General features: G+C 44.8%; 1 protein-coding gene across 3 annotated transcripts in view; it reads left to right on the plus strand.

Moving 5' to 3' along the window:
* atp8b2 (ATPase phospholipid transporting 8B2) overlaps window positions 1-17,029 on the plus strand; it is a 64,977-nt gene that overhangs the window by 25,293 nt on the left and 22,655 nt on the right. For 2 of the 3 annotated variants that reach the window (XM_062965026.1, XM_062965028.1), the window contains 15 exons: window positions 3,045-3,112; window positions 5,976-6,034; window positions 6,318-6,431; window positions 7,413-7,511; window positions 7,650-7,711; window positions 8,680-8,752; window positions 8,847-8,917; window positions 9,010-9,089; window positions 9,170-9,328; window positions 10,672-10,760; window positions 10,915-11,111; window positions 14,029-14,237; window positions 14,524-14,567; window positions 15,139-15,304; window positions 15,470-15,658. In XM_062965026.1, the coding sequence (XP_062821096.1) occupies window positions 3,045-3,112; window positions 5,976-6,034; window positions 6,318-6,431; window positions 7,413-7,511; window positions 7,650-7,711; window positions 8,680-8,752; window positions 8,847-8,917; window positions 9,010-9,089; window positions 9,170-9,328; window positions 10,672-10,760; window positions 10,915-11,111; window positions 14,029-14,237; window positions 14,524-14,567; window positions 15,139-15,304; window positions 15,470-15,658 (1,679 nt within the window). Of the gene's footprint in view, window positions 1-3,044; window positions 3,113-4,358; window positions 4,550-5,975; window positions 6,035-6,317; window positions 6,432-7,412; window positions 7,512-7,649; window positions 7,712-8,679; window positions 8,753-8,846; window positions 8,918-9,009; window positions 9,090-9,169; window positions 9,329-10,671; window positions 10,761-10,914; window positions 11,112-14,028; window positions 14,238-14,523; window positions 14,568-15,138; window positions 15,305-15,469; window positions 15,659-17,029 lie in introns of those variants that run through there. The other variant, XM_062965027.1, reaches the window with a different exon arrangement.

A 17,029-nucleotide genomic window follows, 5' to 3' on the forward strand; every position in this document is an offset into this window, starting at 1 on the left:
AAGGAAACCAATGAAACCATGGATCACATCCTCAGTTGCTGTAAGAAAATCGCACAGACAGACTACAAACAGAGGCACAACTATGTGGCCCAAATGATCCATTGGAACTTATGCCTCAAGTACCACCTCCCAGGAGCAAAGAATTGGTGGGATCACAAACCTGCAAAAGTATTGGAAAATGAGCACGCAAAGATACTGTGGGACGGGGTTGTTGTATGTCTTTCGGGCTGTGTGGCCATGTTCCAGAAGTATTCTCTCCTGACGTTTCGCCCACATCTATGGCAGGCATCCCCAGAGGTGGTGAGGTATGGATAAACTAAGTAAGGAAACGCAACACAACTTCGACAACACATACTGCGGGACTTCCGAATCCAGACTGACAAAGTTCTGGAACACAACACACCAGACATCACAGTTGTGGAAAAGAAAAAGGTTTGGATCATGAATGTTGCCATCCCAGGTGACAGTCGCATTGACGAAAAACAACAGGAAAAACTCAGCCGCTCTCAGGACCTCAAGATTGACCTTCAAAGACTCTGGCAGAAACCAGTGCAGGTGGTCCCGGTGGTGATGGGCACACTGGGTGCCGTGCCAAAAGATCTCAGCCGGCATTTGGAAACAATAGAATTGACAAAATCACGATCTGCCAACTGCAAAAGGCCACCCTGCTGGGATCTGCACGCATCATCCGAAAATACATCACACAGTCCTAGACACTTGGGAAGAGTTCGACTTGTGGTTTTGTGATATGAAATCCAGCATATCTATCTTGTTTGCTGTGTCATAATAAAATAATAATAATAATAATATTAATAATAATCGGAAAATACATCACAGAGTCCTAGACACTTGGGAAGTGTTCGACTTGTGGTTTTGTGAAACGAAATCCAGCATGTCTATCTTGTTTGCTGTGTCATAAAATAATAATAATAATAATAATAATAGTAATACATCATACAGTCCTAGACACTTGGGAAGTGTTCGACTTGTGATTTTGTCATACGAAATCCAGCATGTCTATCTTGTTTGCTGTGTCATAAAATAATAATAATAATAATAATAATAATACATCATACAGTCCTATACACTTGGGAAGTGTTCGACTTGTGATTTTGTGATACGAAATCCAGCATGTCTATCTTGTTTGCTGTGTCATAATAAAATAATAATAATAATAATAATAATAATAATAATAATAATACATCACACAGTCCTAGACACTTGGGAAGTGTACGACTTGTGATTTTGTGAAACGAAATCCAGTATGTTTATCTTGTTTGCTGTGTCATAATAAAATAATATAATAATAATAATAATAATAATAATAATAATAATAATAAGACATCACACAGTCCTAGACACTTGGGAAGTGTTCGACTTGTGATTTTGTGAAACGAAATCCAATATGTCTATTTTGTTTGCTGTGACATAATAAAATAATAATTTCTCTCCGCAGGGATTCTTTCCCACTTTTGGGCTCTTTCTCGGCATTTGTTTGTAGAGCCAGGAAACGTCCACAGAGGAGCCCCTTGGACTTGCCTGGGAGAGAAAGGGTGCCTCTGGGCATGTGCAGAGAGCACGCCTTGGGCATTCCTGCCTGGGATCGGAATGGGAGGGTTTGGGATCGGAGGGAGGGAGGGATGGAGGGAGAGGCCGGGCGTTTTCCACTTTTGCAAAAGCCAGAAAGCCAGCGTTTTTGTTTTCCACCGGAAGCCTTTTTGTGGCTTCTGAAGCCAACTGTTTACTTGGAGGAAGAGAGAGCTTTAAATATAGACATCTCGGTATAAATGGGCAGCACAGGCCGGCATTCTCATCCAGCCAGCAAAGGCCTTGCAAAACTGCAGATCCCAGACTTCCCCAGCAATTAAAGGGGTTCTGAACTGGATTAAATCGACAGTCTAGACCAATGATGGGCAACCTTTTGTGCTTGGTGTGTCAAAATTCACCAAAAAACCTAGCATGACTTGGGTGATGTGTCACTTTGAGGAAAAAAAACCCCATAATTTCACAATATGTATAGTTTAAATAACAAAAATATATAATTTTAATATATAACTGTATTTAATAAATCAAAACTATTTACTACCCTTATTTCCATGTACAACAATCTATGGGACCTCTTGCAATTTCCATGCTGATTTCTCTCTATTCTAGTTTCAATGTAGTCACGAATAATGAATAATATAATAATATACGCGTATATTATATATATAATATATAATAATATATGTGTGTCATAGGTTGGCCATCACTGGTCTAGACACATTTAAAAGAGGTTCCAAACTGGATTAAATGGACAACGCAGATGCAGTTAAAAGGGGTTCCAAACTGGAATCCATTGGCAGTATAGGCACAGTTAAAGCGGTTCCAAACTGGATTGAGTCAACAGTGGAGATGCAGTTTAAAAGGGTTCCAAACTGGATTAACTTGACAGTGTAGACACATTTAAAAGGGTTCTGAACTGGATTAACTCAGCAATGTAGATGCAGCTCAAGGGGTTCCAAACTGGATTAACTTGACAGTGCATTCACAGTTACAAGAGTTCTGAAGTGGATTAAATCAGAAGTGTAGACACAGTTAAAGGGGTTCTAAACTGGAATCCATTGGCAGTGTAGGCGCAGTTAAAGGGGTTCCAAACTGGATGAAACTGGCAGTGTAGATGCCCTCTTCGAGGCCTCGCAAAAGGCTCCTCTCCAGTGAGAATGATAATTATTGATAACTATTGATAACTGATAACTATTGATTGTTACAACTATTGATCATTATTATAACGATTGATAATTATCTATTGATAATTATTGAGAACTTGATCATTATTGATAATAACTATTGATGATTATCATTAATTATCATTGATAGCCCTTGATAATGATTAATTGCTATTGATAATTATTGAGAATGATTATCATTGATGACTATTGATAATTATAACTACGGATAATAATCCATAGCTATTGATAATTATTGAGAACTTGGTAATGGCTGATAACTATTGATACTTATTGATATATATTTTATGTCTCCTCTTTCTTTTTCCCGCCCAGCGTCTCCCATGGGCCTGATCAATCCGCAGCGAAAGCCATGGGATTTTGCGCGAAGAAGCAGCCCCCCGGTAAGGGAGAAAACCCAATTTTTGGTGCATATTTGGGGTGGAAAATAACAATTTCTGCGATAGCCTTGGTGGGTGGACGTCATCCAATAGAGACAGATCAAAATTGTATGGCGTTAACTCCTCGCTTGTGCCTTTTCCCCATTGTGAGCTTTTTGTGGCTGTCTGGCCAATATGTTCGGGTAGCACTCTCTCCCGACATTTCGCCTGCGTCTCTGGCGAAGAGGCATCGTCAGAAGTCTGTTGGCCGTGAAACAAGTGGAGTAGATATATATCTATATCTATATCTATATCTATATATACATAAGTAGAGTCTCACTTATCCAACACTCACTTATCCAACGTTCTGGATTATCCAACGCATTTTTGTAGTCAATGTTTTCAATACATCGTGATATTTTGGTGCTAAATTCGTAAATGCAGTAATTTTACTCCTACTTCCTTTCTCACCTCGAGTTTTAATCTAGTGTTCATGTGGCCCGCCCTTGGTTTTATTGTTCTTTTGATCTTGTTTAATGTAGTGTATATTTTCTTTTATTGTGTTGTTTAATGTGCTATGATTTGTTGTTCTATTATATTTTGTTATATTGTATTGTTCTGGGCATGGCCCCATGTAAGCCGCCCCGAGTCCCCGTTGGGGAAATGGTGGCGGGGTATAAATAAAGTTTATTATTATTATTATTATTATTATTATTATTGTTATTATTATTAATTAGCATTACTGTGTATTGAACTACTTTTTCTGTCAAATTTGTTGTTAAACATGTTTTGGTGCTTAATTTGTAAAATCATAACCTAATTAGATGTTTAATAGGCTTTTCCTTAATCCCTCATTATCCAACATATTCACTTATCCAACATTCTGCCGGCCCATTTATGTTTCATAAGTGAGACTCTACTGTACCTGTGGGACGTGGCCATTAATTAAATGACACTAGAACAGGGTCATAAAATACCCTAAAGTACCGTAAAATTCTTGGCTTCTACTGCCGTTCAATTAAAAGCTTGTTGAGTCTCCTTTTGGCGACGTTGCAATAATACTAAAGGCTAAAGGTGGGGAGGGGGCCGGAGTGTCCGGCTGTGTGTCCATCTTTCGGGTCAAAGCATCTCCCCATAAACAGAGAGCCCCCCTCCCAAACGGTTGCCTAGCCAACCAAAACCAGGGCCCTAATTGGCCGGCTTGGGAGGGGTGGGCGGGGCTTCCGGCACATCAGTGTCAGTCTGAGTTTAGTTGGGAAGAGGAAGAGGAGGAGGATGGGGTGATGGAGGGGGGAGGAGGGAGGAAGAGGAGGAGGAGGAGGGAGGGGGGAGGCGGCCCCTCCCTTTGAAGCCCCCCTCCCATCCCGCATCCCGTCACCATGACGATCCCCAAGGAGATGCCCGAGAAGTGGCCCTGGGTTGCCGTGGCGACGGACCGCAGCCGAACACCTGCAGGGACAGGTAGAGGGGTCTCTGTAATCTCATGACCTCATCCCTTGCTTTCTCTTCCATCCGTGACCTTTTCTTAAAGGAGACCGGCCTCATTTTTATTTCCTGAGCAAGTGGCCTTCTTCAGGGAAGGGGTCATTGAAGGTCACCAGAGGGCGGGCACAGAGGAAGGGTCAAGGAAGATGGGGAGGGGGGGGAGGATATGTCTCCCTCAATCAGGGAGGGTCTCTGCATAGAGGTCGCCTGGCCTCTGTTGCCTGGAGCCGCCCTCTTTGGAATGGTGTCCAGGGTGGGAGGAAGAACCCTTGCCTGTTCAAAGCAAGTGTGGATGTTTCAGTTAGCAAGCTTCACTAGCATTGAGTAGCCTTGCAGCTGCAAAGTCAATCAGGGAGGTTATTGGCATAGAAGTGGCCTGGCTGTTGTTGCCTGGAGCCGCCCTCTCTGGAATGGTGTCCAGGGTGGGAGGAAGAACCAGTGTCTATTTGAAGCAAGTCTGGATGTTGCAATTAGCAAGCTTGAATTGACATTTCAGTATCCTTGCAGCTGCAAAGTCAATCAGTGAGAGTCTCTGCATAGAGGTAGCAGGTACAGTGTATATAATAATAATAATAATAATAATAATAATAATAATAATAATAATAATAATAATAGGATTTGCACGCATCATCGAAAATACATGACACAGTCCTAGACACTTGGGAAGTGTTCGACTTGTGATTTTGTGATACGAAATCCAGCATATCTATCTTGTTTGCTGTGTCATAATAAATTAATAATAATAATTTTATTTATAATGTCCAGGATGGGAGAAAGATGAATGTGTGAATGTTGCAGTGAGCAAGCTTGAATAGCATTGAGTAGCCTTGCAGCTGCAAAGTCAATCAGTGAGGGTTTCTGGATAGAGGTAGCCTGGCTTCTGTTGCCTGGAGGCACCCTCTGTGGAATACTATCTAGGGTGGGCTACTCAATGCTGTGTAGATGTTGCAATTAGCAAGCTTGAATTAGCGTTGAGTAGCCATGAAGTTTGCAAAGTCAATCAATGTGGGTTTCTGGATAGAGGTAGCCTGGCTTCTGTTGCCTGGAGGCACCCTCTGTGGAATACTATCTAGGGTGGGCTACTCAATGCTGTGTAGATGTTGCAATTGGCAAGCTTGAATTAGCGTTGAGTAGCCATGAAGTTTGCAAAGTCAATCCGTGAGGGTTTCTGGATAGAGGTAGTCTGGCTTCTGTTGCCTGGAGTCACCCTGTGTGGAATGGTGACCAGGGTGGGAGGAAGGCTTTCATGGCTGGAATCACTGGTTTGCCATGAGTTTTATTCTGGGCTTCCTGGCCATGTCCCCGCAGCATTCTCTCCTGACGCTTTGCCCACATCTGAAATAAATAAATATTTTGTCTGCCTTTCGGGATCCACGCTGATTCTGGTCTCGTTGTGTTCCAGAGGAGGAAAGGCGGGTGAAGGCCAACGCCAGGGAATACAACGAGAAGTTCCAGTACGCGGTGAGTGCGCACCCGAGAGGGTTCGGCAGGAATTATATTTTATTATATTATATTATTTTAATTATATGGTGTTATATTATACTATACTTTACTATGGAGCCCCCGGTGGCGCAATGGGTTAAACCCTTGCGCCGGCAGGACAGCTGACTTGAAGCTTGGGTTGCTGACTTGATAGTCGCTGGTTCAAATCCAACCCGAGTAAAGCACAGGTGAGCTCCCTCTGTCAGCTCCAGCTCCATGTGGGGACACGCTTTCTCTTCCTTCCTTCCTTCCTTCCTTCCAGAGCAACTGCATCAAGACCTCCAAGTACAACGTGGTCACCTTCCTCCCCATCAACCTCTTTGAGCAGTTCCAGGAAGTTGCCAACACTTACTTCCTCTTCCTCCTCATCCTCCAGGTGAGCCGGCCAGCCTCCCGCACCTGCCTTGCCAACACCACACCTGCGGGTTCTGGGCTCAGGCCCTTCCTTGCCTTGGCTCACTTGCCGTCGCTTACCTGCCTGCACTCACCTGGTTGGGATGACTTACCTGCACTCACTCACCTGCCACAGGTTGCCTTCTGTTACTTACCTGCCTGCACTCACCTGCCATCACGTTCTTTCCATAGCATACCTGCCTGCATTCACCTGCCATTGCTCACCAACCCACATTCACCTGATGTCTGCATGCATACCTATCTGCATTTACCTGTTGTCACTTATTTATTTATTATTTATTTATTTGCTACAATTATATGCCACCCTTCTCACCCCGAAGGGGACTCAAAGAGGCTTACAAATTAAATTTACATACAATATTATATTATTAGCATAGTACAATACTGGCAATAAATTACTATATTGTACTATATCAATATATGGTAATATTATTAGTAATATTACATGTAAAATATAATATATAATTAATATTATTATGTTGTATTATTAGTATATTGTATTACAATATAATATTATATATATATTAAAATATACACATATACATATATATATACACACACACACAAATTAGAATAGCATGTTATTGGGGGAGGAGCCGTCAGCTGATGCAAATAAATAAATAATAGCTTGCCTGACGTCAGTTACCTGCCATTGCTTACCTGCCCACACTCTCTACCATCACTTTTTTCCTTCACTTACCTTCCATAGCATACCTGCTTGCATTCACCTGCCATTACTTACCTGCCTGCATTCACCTGCCATCACGTTCTTTCCATAGCGTACCTGCCTGCATTCACCTGCCATTGCTTACCTGCCCGCATTCCCCTGCGGTCCCTTACCTGCCATCTCTTGCCCACCTGTGTTTCCCTGCCCACCCTGCCCTGCCCTCCTGGGTGCCTCACCTGGGCCACTGACCCTCCTCCTCCGGTGTCTCCCCCCCAGCTGATTCCGCAGATCTCCTCCCTCTCCTGGTTCACCACCATTGTGCCTTTGGTCCTCGTTCTGACCATCACGGCGGTCAAGGACGCCACCGACGACTACGTGAGCAGCCTTTCCGGGGGGAGTGGGGCGGGCGTGGGCACGGGCTCGGTTGGGGGTCGGACTTGGGAGTTGTAGTTTCCCCGGGTTCCTTCGCCATCCCCATGGCTAAACTACAATTCCCGGGACTCTTTCCCGCAGTTTCGCCACAAGAGCGACAACCAGGTGAACAACCGCCAATCGCAAGTGCTGATCAATGGGATGTGAGTATGGCACAAACACTGCCTTTGATAGTTAGGCTGGGTGGCCTTTGGCGGTCCCTTCCAACACTGTGATTCTATGGCCATCTATCGGGAAGGCTTGGGTGGTGTTTTCATGGCAAAAGGTTGGATTGGATGATCTTTGGGGGTCCCTTCCAACTCTTGTGAGTCTGTGGTCATCTGATGGGAAGGCTTGGGTGGTGTCTTCCTTTACAGCAGAATGGGGTTGGTCTGGATGACCCTTGGGGGTTCCTTCCAAGACTCTGTGGCCATCTAATTAAAGACAACAACAATAAAACAATAATAATAATAATATATTTATTTATTTATTTTTCAAACTTATATGCCGCCACTCCCCTAGGGCTCGGGCGGTTTACAAGAACCGGCTAAAATCAACAATTTAAAAACATCTTAAAAACATCTTTAAAAAGCATCTTAAAAACATCCTAAAAGCACCTTTTAAAACATCAATAACAGATAATAATAATAATAATAATAATAATAACAACAACAATAATAAATGTCTTCATGGAGGAATGGGTTGGTCTGGATGACCCTTGGGGGTTCCTTCCAAGACTCTGTGGCTATCTAATTAAAGACAACAACAATAAAACAATAATAGTAATAAGAATAATAATGTCTTCATGGCGGAATGGGGTTGGTCTGGGTGACCCTTGGGGGTTCCTTCCAAGACTCTGTGGCCATCTAATTAAAAACAACAACAATAAAAACAATAATAGTAATAATAACAATAATAATATCTTCATGGTGGAATTGGTCTGGATGTCCTTTAGGGGTTCCTTCCAAGACTCTGTGGCCATCTAATTAAAAACAACAACAACAACAATAGTAATAATAATAATAACAATTATAATGTCTTCATGGTGGGATGGGGTTGGTTTGGATGACCCTTGGGGCCCTTCTCCCAGCCTGACCTTCTGCTCCCCACCCACCCCCCGTTCCCTCCGCAGCCTCCAGCAGGAGCAGTGGATGAACGTCCGAGTCGGGGACATCATCAAGTTGGAGAACAACCAGTTTGTGGCCGTGAGTCCGGGCGGAGGCGCAGGGAGGGACGCTTGGTGCCACGTGCCCTGGGTTCCGATCCTCAGGGGCCTTCCTGTGCCTTCCTCCCCTCCAGGCCGACCTCCTCCTCCTCTCCAGCAGCGAACCCCACGGGCTCTGCTACATCGAGACCTCCGAGCTGGACGGGTCAGTCCTCGCCCACCCTGGCCCCCGCGGTCCCTTTCCTTGGGGGTCCCGTGGGCCCCTCGCCGAGGCTCACCCGGGCTTTCCTTCTGCAGGGAGACGAACATGAAGGTGCGCCAGGCCACCCCGGTCACCTCGGAACTGAGCGACACCAGCCGGCTGGCCCACTTTGACGGTGAGTGGGTGGCCGTGGCGGGTGTCCCCGGCCCTGCCTGCTGCAAGGCCGTGACGGGTGTCCCTTTGCCCCCTCTGCAGGGGAGGTGGTCTGCGAGCCGCCCAACAACAAGCTGGACAAGTTTGGGGGGACCCTGCACTGGAAGGAGAGCAAGCACCCCCTGAGCAACCAGAACATGCTGCTGCGCGGCTGCGTCCTGCGCAACACCGAGTGGTGCTTCGGCCTGGTGGTCTTCGCAGGTGGGCCGTCGCGTCTTCCTCGGGGCCAAGCGGGGCGGGGGCTTCTCCGGCCGGGATCCCGGGGGGGGGGGGAGGGAGGGAGGTCCTGGTGCCAACCAGTGGTCATCCTGCCCGGAAGTGGCTCCAAATCCTATAGATGTGTGTGTGAAAGAGAGAGAGAAAGTATGCATGGACTCTGTACCACAAAGGCTGTTGCTAGGTGAAGTGGCCCTCTATGATGTTACTGAATTGGCTGTTGCTGGGTGAAGTGGCCCACCGTGATGTTACCTGGTTGGCTGTTGCTAGGCGAAGTGACCCTCTGTGGTGTTACTGGTTTGGCTGTTGCTAGGTGAAGTGGCCCTCTGTGGTGTTACTGGTTTGGCTCTTGCTAGGTGAAGTGGCCATCTGTCGAGTTACTAGTTTGGCTGCTACTAGGTGATTATATTGAGTGATTATATTGCTTCTGTTTATGTGCTTGTTTTGGTCAATTGTTATGTTGGGGGGTTTTTTGCATTCTTATAGCGTTTTATAGTGTTTTCAGTGTTTTATTGTACAATGTTTTATGCTGATTTTATATTGGAAACCAGAGAGGGCGGTATACAAATAAACTTTTACTTACTTACTAGGTGAAGTGGCCCTCTATGATGTTACTGGGTTGACTGCTGTTAGGTGAAGTGGCCCTCTTTGGTGCCACTGGGTTGGTTGTTGCTAGATGAAGCAGTCACCCGTGATGTCACTGGGTTGGTGAAGTGACCCTCTGTGATGCCACTGGGTTGGCTGTTGCTAGGTGAAGTGGCCCTCTGTGATGTTACTGGGTTGACTGTTGGTAGGTGGAGCAGTCCCCCGTGTTGTCACTGGGTTGGTGAAGTGGCCCTCTGTGATGCCACTGGGTTAGCTGTTGCTTGGTGAAGTGTCAGCTGTTGCTAGGTGAAGTGGCCCTCTGTGATGTTACTGGGTTGACTGTTGGTAGGTGGAGCGGTCACCCGTGATGTCACTGGGTTAGTGAAGTGGCCCTCTGTGATGTCACTGGGTTAGCTGTTGCTTGGTGAAGTGTCAGCTGTTGCTAGGTGAAGTGGCCCTCTGTGATGTTACTGGGTTGACTGTTGGTAGGTGGAGCGGTCACCCATGATGTCACTGGGTTGGTGAAGTAGCCCTCTGCGATGCCACTGGATTGGCTGTTGGTAGGTGAAGAGAGCGGAAGAAGGAATCTGTGGGAAAAGGAAGGCAGGAGAGAGAGAGAGAGAGAGAGAGAGAGAGAGAGAGAGAGAGAGAGAGAGAGAGGAGGTCTATGAGAGAAAGGGAAGCAAGAGCGCCAGGAACGATGTCATGTGCACTTGGCCTTCCTTCTCCCTCCCCATGCGCAGGGCCCGATACCAAGCTGATGCAGAACAGCGGCCGCACCAAGTTCAAGCGCACGAGCATCGACCGCCTGATGAACACGCTGGTGCTCTGGGTAGGCGTTCTTCTGCAGTCCCCGGGGGGAGAGGGAGAGAGAGAGAGAAGCCACCCTGGAGACCTGCCCTGCGGTCTCTGGGGTGTGCATGGCCACTTGGGAGCCTGGGCACGGAGCCTGGCACGGTTCCCACCTCCGGCTTCCCGCCCCCCAGATCTTTGGCTTCCTGGTCTGCATGGGGGTGATCCTGGCCATCGGGAACTCCATCTGGGAGCACGAGGTGGGCGCCTGCTTCCAGGTCTTCCTCCCGTGGGACGCGGCCGTGGACAGCGCCGTCTTCTCCGGCTTCCTCTCCTTCTGGTCCTACATCATCATCCTCAACACCGTCGTCCCCATCTCCCTCTACGTCAGGTAGGCTTCACTTCTTCACTTTATTTCTTAATCAGTCGCTCTCCACCAGAGTGCTCCGAGCGGCTTACAATTTAAAATACCATCTATCTATCTATCTATCTATCTATCTATCTATCTATCTATCTATCTAAACTAGCTGTGCCCGGCCAAGCATTGCTGTGGCGAAGTCTGGTGGTATGGGAAATAAAGTATTGAGGAATTGGTGGTAGTTAAGGTAAAGGGTAAAGGTTTTCTCCTGACATTAAGTCCAGTTGTGTCCGACTGCACACTGAAGTGGATTATATGGCTGTGTGGAGTCAAGATAATCCAGTTCAAAGCAGATAATATAAGATTATAAATGGGTAATATAGCTGTGTGGAAGGGCCTTGAGTCTACACTACCATATAATCTCGTTAAAATCTGATAATCTGTATTTTATAGGCAGTGTGGAAGAGGCCTAAGTGAGGCCTAACTCTGCCTGTCCCCTGGGCTGTGTGGGTTGCTAGGAGACCAAGTGGGCGGAGCTTAGCCTTCTAACTGGCAGCAATTGGATAAAAACAATTATTCCTCTCCCTCTAATTAGGACTTTATTTTTCTTTTCTTTTTGTTGTATGAACGTAGAGGCATGGATGAGGGGTTGTGCTGCCAAGTTTAGTGTTTCTGGGATGTGTCGTTTTGTTGTTTTGTCCTAGGCCGAAATTTCATTACCCTTTTATATATATATAGAAGGGTAATGGAATCACGGCACCGGACAAAACAATTAAACTAAATGCCCCACAACCTTGAAAATTGACAGCACAACCTCTCATCCACGCCTCTACATTCATACAACAAAAAGAAAAGAAAAATTAAGTCCTAGCCACAGCAACGCGTGGCCGGGCACAGCTAGTTCCACAATATAAAAACATTCAACATAAAAACACACTCCCGGTCTCCTCCCGGGGGGAACTCAGCCTCGACTCCCGTGGCTTGTTCTGTGGTGGGATCCTGGGATTTGTAGCGTTGCGCGTTGTGTGTAATCTTTCTCCGTCCTCTCTTTTGTCTCTGGGTGGCGGTCCGTGGCCCAGTTCCCTCCCACGGCTGTTTGCCCCAATGCGTTCACCTTCCCAGGGTCTCTATGTAGACCTCCATTGCCCCTTCCTCTGTCTCGTCCGTCCTCCCTTTTTAATTTCTCTTTTTCTTTTGGGTCCTCCAGCATGAAATCCTCCTTTCTCTGTCTCTAATAATCCCCAGGTAAGAGCGTGGACCGCCCCCGTTCTTCCATTCTGGAGTTACGACTGTTATTTCTCATTCTGGAGTTAACACCGTTTTTATTCTGGAGTTTTGTAGTTCCCACTCTGGAGTTATCATTATTATCAGTATTATCATTATTTCCCATTTTGGAATTAAATAGTTCCCATTCTGGAGTTTTGTAGTTTCCACTCTGGAGTTGTTATTATTTCACATTCTGGAGTTACATAGTTCCCACTCTTGAAATTTTGTAGTTCCCACTCTGGAGTTTTGTAGTTTCCACTCTGGAGTTGTTATTATTTCTCATTCTGGAGTTACATAGTTCCCACTTTGAAATTTTGTAGTTTCCACTCTGGAGTTGTTATTACTGTATTTCACATTCTGGAGTTACATAGTTCCCATTCTGGAGTTGCTGTTATTTCCCATTCTGGAGTTATATTGTTCCCACTCTGAAATTTTGTGCTTCCCATTCTGGAGTAATAATTATTTCCCATTTTGGAGTTATGTAGTTCCCATTTTGGAGTTACATCATTCCCATTCTGGAGTTGTTATTGTTTCCCATCTGGAGTTACACAGTTCTTATTCTGGAGTTTTGTAGTTCCCACTCTGGAGTTTTCATTATTATCAGTATTATCATTATTTCCCATTTTGGAATTAAATAGTTCCCACTCTGACATTTTTCAGTGCCCATTCTGGAGTTATTATTATTTCTCATTCTGGAATTACGTAGTTCCCACTCTGGAGTTTTGTAGTTTCCACTCTGGAGTTGTTATTATTTCACATTCTGGAGTTGTTATTGTTTCCCATCTGGGGTTAAATAGCTCTCATTTGGGAGTTGTTATTACAGTAGAGTCTCACTTATCCAATGTTCTGGATTATCCAAGGCATTTTTGTAGTCAATGTTTTCAATATACCGTGATATTTTGCTGCTAAATTCGTAAATACAGTAATTACTACATAGCATTAATGTGGAATGAATGACTTTTTCTGTCAAATTTGTTGTATAACATGATGCTTTGTATAACAACATGCTTCTTGGCAGGGGGTTGGACTGGATGGCCCATGAGGTCTCTTCCAACTCTACTATTCTATGATTCTATGTTTTGGTGCTTAATTTGTAAAATCATAACCTATTTTGATGTTTAATAGGCTTTTTCTTAATCTCTCCTTATTATCCAACATATTCATTTATCCAACGTTCTGCCGGCCCGTTGATGTTGGATAAGTGAGACACTACTGTATATAATAATAATAATAATAATAATAATAATAATAATAATAATAATCTCCGCCTCCATCTCCCCAAAGGGACTCGGGGCAGCTAACATGGAGCCAACCCCAAAGAACAAAACAGGAACAGAATTAAAAGCATAAGTAAACAATATCAACAAAGCAGATAAAATAAAACAGATTATAAACACAATAATACAGTTTGACACAATAATAGTAAAATAAAATGATACAAAGCAAACATTATTTCCCATTCTGGAGTTAATTGGGGTGTCCATTCTTGTGATTTGAAGGACTTTCTAGGACATTTGGGGAAAATTAGGCAACGTTTCCTAGCTCAGCCTCTCCTGCCTCCAGACAAGTTGGGCAGCACCTCCATCTCGGCAGAGTGGGAGTTGTAGTTGAACAAGTCCTGGGCTGTGGATGATGGGCCTTGCTGGGTGGAGCTCTGACCCTCCTGTGCTCTCCTTCCGGGCAGCGTGGAGGTCATCCGACTGGGCCACAGCTATTTCATCAACTGGGACAAGAAGATGTACTGCGCAAAGCGATGCACCCCGGCAGAGGCCCGGACCACCACTTTGAACGAGGAGCTGGGCCAAGTGGAGTACATCTTCTCCGACAAGACCGGCACCCTCACCCAGAACATCATGGTCTTCAGCAAGTGCTCTGTGAATGGCCGCAGCTACGGTAAGCATTCGAGTCCTGCAGTGCCATCCTCCGTCTCTAGGTGACAGACTTCCCCAGTCACCACATAGTTCTTCAGTCAGTATAGCATCGTGGTGGCCTGGGAGCGAAGAATCTAAGCAAAATAATTACAAATTACAAATTAAATCTTACAAATTACAAATTAAATATTGCAATACCATCCTTGGTCTCTAGGTGGAAGACTTCCCCAATCTCTGCATAGTTTTTTTAGTCAATATAACGTTTTCCTTCTCCTATGCTGTAATTCTCCCTCTTTCTTGTTTTACAGGTGATGTTTTGGATGTCCTGGGATACAAAGTAGAGCTTGGAGAGGTAGGAAGTGGAGGGGGAGGTCTGGGAGGCCTTTAGGCAAATCAGACGAACAATCAGAGCTTAGAAAGTGTTGTAGTCTGACAAGCAACAGAGGATTTTTCTGACTCTTCAGGGGACGAGTCTGCTGGGTATGATGGGTTTCAAAGGGAAAAGTCTGTGAGTGATCGGAAGGAGTTGCAGGCAGATGAAGCTGGTGTTTTGGATTCTTCAGCTCATTCCTGGGCAACAGGGGAAAATTAAAAGTCCCCGTTTCTTAGAGAAACGGCCTTGGGAAGATGAGGAGTTTTCCATGGAGAAGAGATTAGATCTGAGAACACAGGGTGTGAAAAGCCGACAAACTAGTATTCTCAGAGGCTCTGAGATAAAGCTCAAAAACCCAGGTGTGTGAGGCATGATGTCATGGGTGGCTTGTAGGGCTTAAATTAAGTGGCTTGCTTCCAGACCTTTCAGAGGAGATAACGTTGCTAAAAGAGGTCGGTCTCCTGTTTCTGATACCAAGTTCTTGATTCTAGTATGGTCAAGTTTCCAGTGAGTTACGCTGTCACCCCGTTGTTTCGTCCCCCTTTCCCAGAAGGCGGAACCGGTGGACTTCTCCTTCAACCCGCTGGCAGACCCCACCTTCACCTTTTGGGACACGGGCCTTTTGGAAGCGGTCAAGCTGGGCGACCCCCAGGTCCACGAGTTCTTCCGCCTGCTCTCCCTCTGCCACACCGTCATGTCCGAAGAGAAGAACCCAGGTTGGGACCGCTTGATTCTTTGCACAGGGGTGTTTGGAATTAGGAATTTAGGAATTGTGGAAGTCCAAACACCTGGAGGGCCGAAGTTTGCCCAGGCCTGAGGATGTGACTTCAGGATTCAGAGAGAATTTTTTTTCTTTCTTTCCTTCCTTCCTTCCTTCCAAGGGGAGCTGTACTACAAAGCCCAGTCTCCGGACGAAGGGGCACTGGTGACGGCCGCCCGCAACTTTGGCTTCGTGTTCCGGGGCCGGACCCCAAAGACCATCACGGTGCAGGAACTGGGCCGCCCCGTCACCTACCAGCTCCTCGCCATCTTGGACTTCAACAACGTCCGCAAGCGCATGTCCGTCATCGGTGAGCGGGGAAGCAAAGGACAGGGAGGATGATAATAATAATAATAATAATAATAATAATAATAATAATAATAATAGACATTGACAAAATTACGATCTGCCAACTGCAGAAGGCCACCCTGCTGGGATCTGTGCGCATCATCCGAAAATACATCACACAGTCCTAGACACTTGGGAAGTGTTCGACTTGTGATTTTGTGATACGAAATCCAGCATGTCTATCTTGTTTGCTGTGTCATAATAAAATAATAGTAAACTTTGGGTTGCTTCAAATCCCATCATCCATGGTCCATCCTCCCACAAACCACACCAGGATGTAAAATGGGTCATGGGGGGTCTGAATGCCAAGTTTGGTCCAGGCCCGACATTCGTGGGTGTTGCAGTGGTCTCTGGAATTCGGAGCCCTGGTCAGAAAAATATATCGTTGCCTACATACTTACACCACCGCGTACATACATACATACAAATATTCACTGAGTTAAAGTTGATATATAGATATAGATATAGATATATATATATATATACACACACACACCGTATATACTCGAGTATAAGCCGACCCAAATATAAGCCGAGGCACCTAATTTTACCACAAAAAACTGGGATAACTTATTGACTTGAGTATAAACCGAGGGTGGGAAATGCAGCAGCTACAGGTAAATTTCAAAATAAAAAAAATACCAATAAAATTTCATTAATCGAGGCATCAGTACGTTAAATGTTTTTGAATATTTACAGTATTTCAAAGAAAAACAATAAACTAGCTCTATAAGTGGAAAAGTAGGGGCAACAAAAACAATATGGTATCAACAATAACCTAATAATAATAATAATAATAATAATAATAACAACAACAACAACAACAACAACAACAACAATAAAACTTCATTTGGATCCCACCCTATCTCCCCATGGGGACTCAGGCCGGCTTCCAACATAGTAACAGGCAAATATTCAATGCTTATATAAACAATGCAGAGCTAGATATAGATCTATAATTATAGATACTAATTTCACATATGCATTTACCCTGAAACGTTTGCAAATCCACCCCTCTCTCTATGTTTGTGTGTGTGCATTTCCCCTACAATATTTTAAGCCCTAATATAAAATTAATGTATATAGATAGATACACATATAAAGGTACTTAGAGATTGCAAAAGCTTGCAAAGGGCTAATGCCTATATATCTGTAGGAGAGTTTAACAAATATTTCAGGGGAAAATGCTTTCATAAGATTAATGAATATATATATTTCTTCTTCCTGACTTGCAAGGGTGTCTCTCTTTGCAAAACATTCCCTTGATTAAGAGCGAGGGAGGCTTTGCAAAAGAAAACACTGACAAGGGAGGAGAAGAGAGAAATAGATCACA

This window comes from Anolis carolinensis, unplaced genomic scaffold (assembly GCF_035594765.1).
Source record: "Anolis carolinensis isolate JA03-04 unplaced genomic scaffold, rAnoCar3.1.pri scaffold_14, whole genome shotgun sequence".
Lineage (NCBI taxonomy): Eukaryota > Metazoa > Chordata > Lepidosauria > Squamata > Dactyloidae > Anolis > Anolis carolinensis.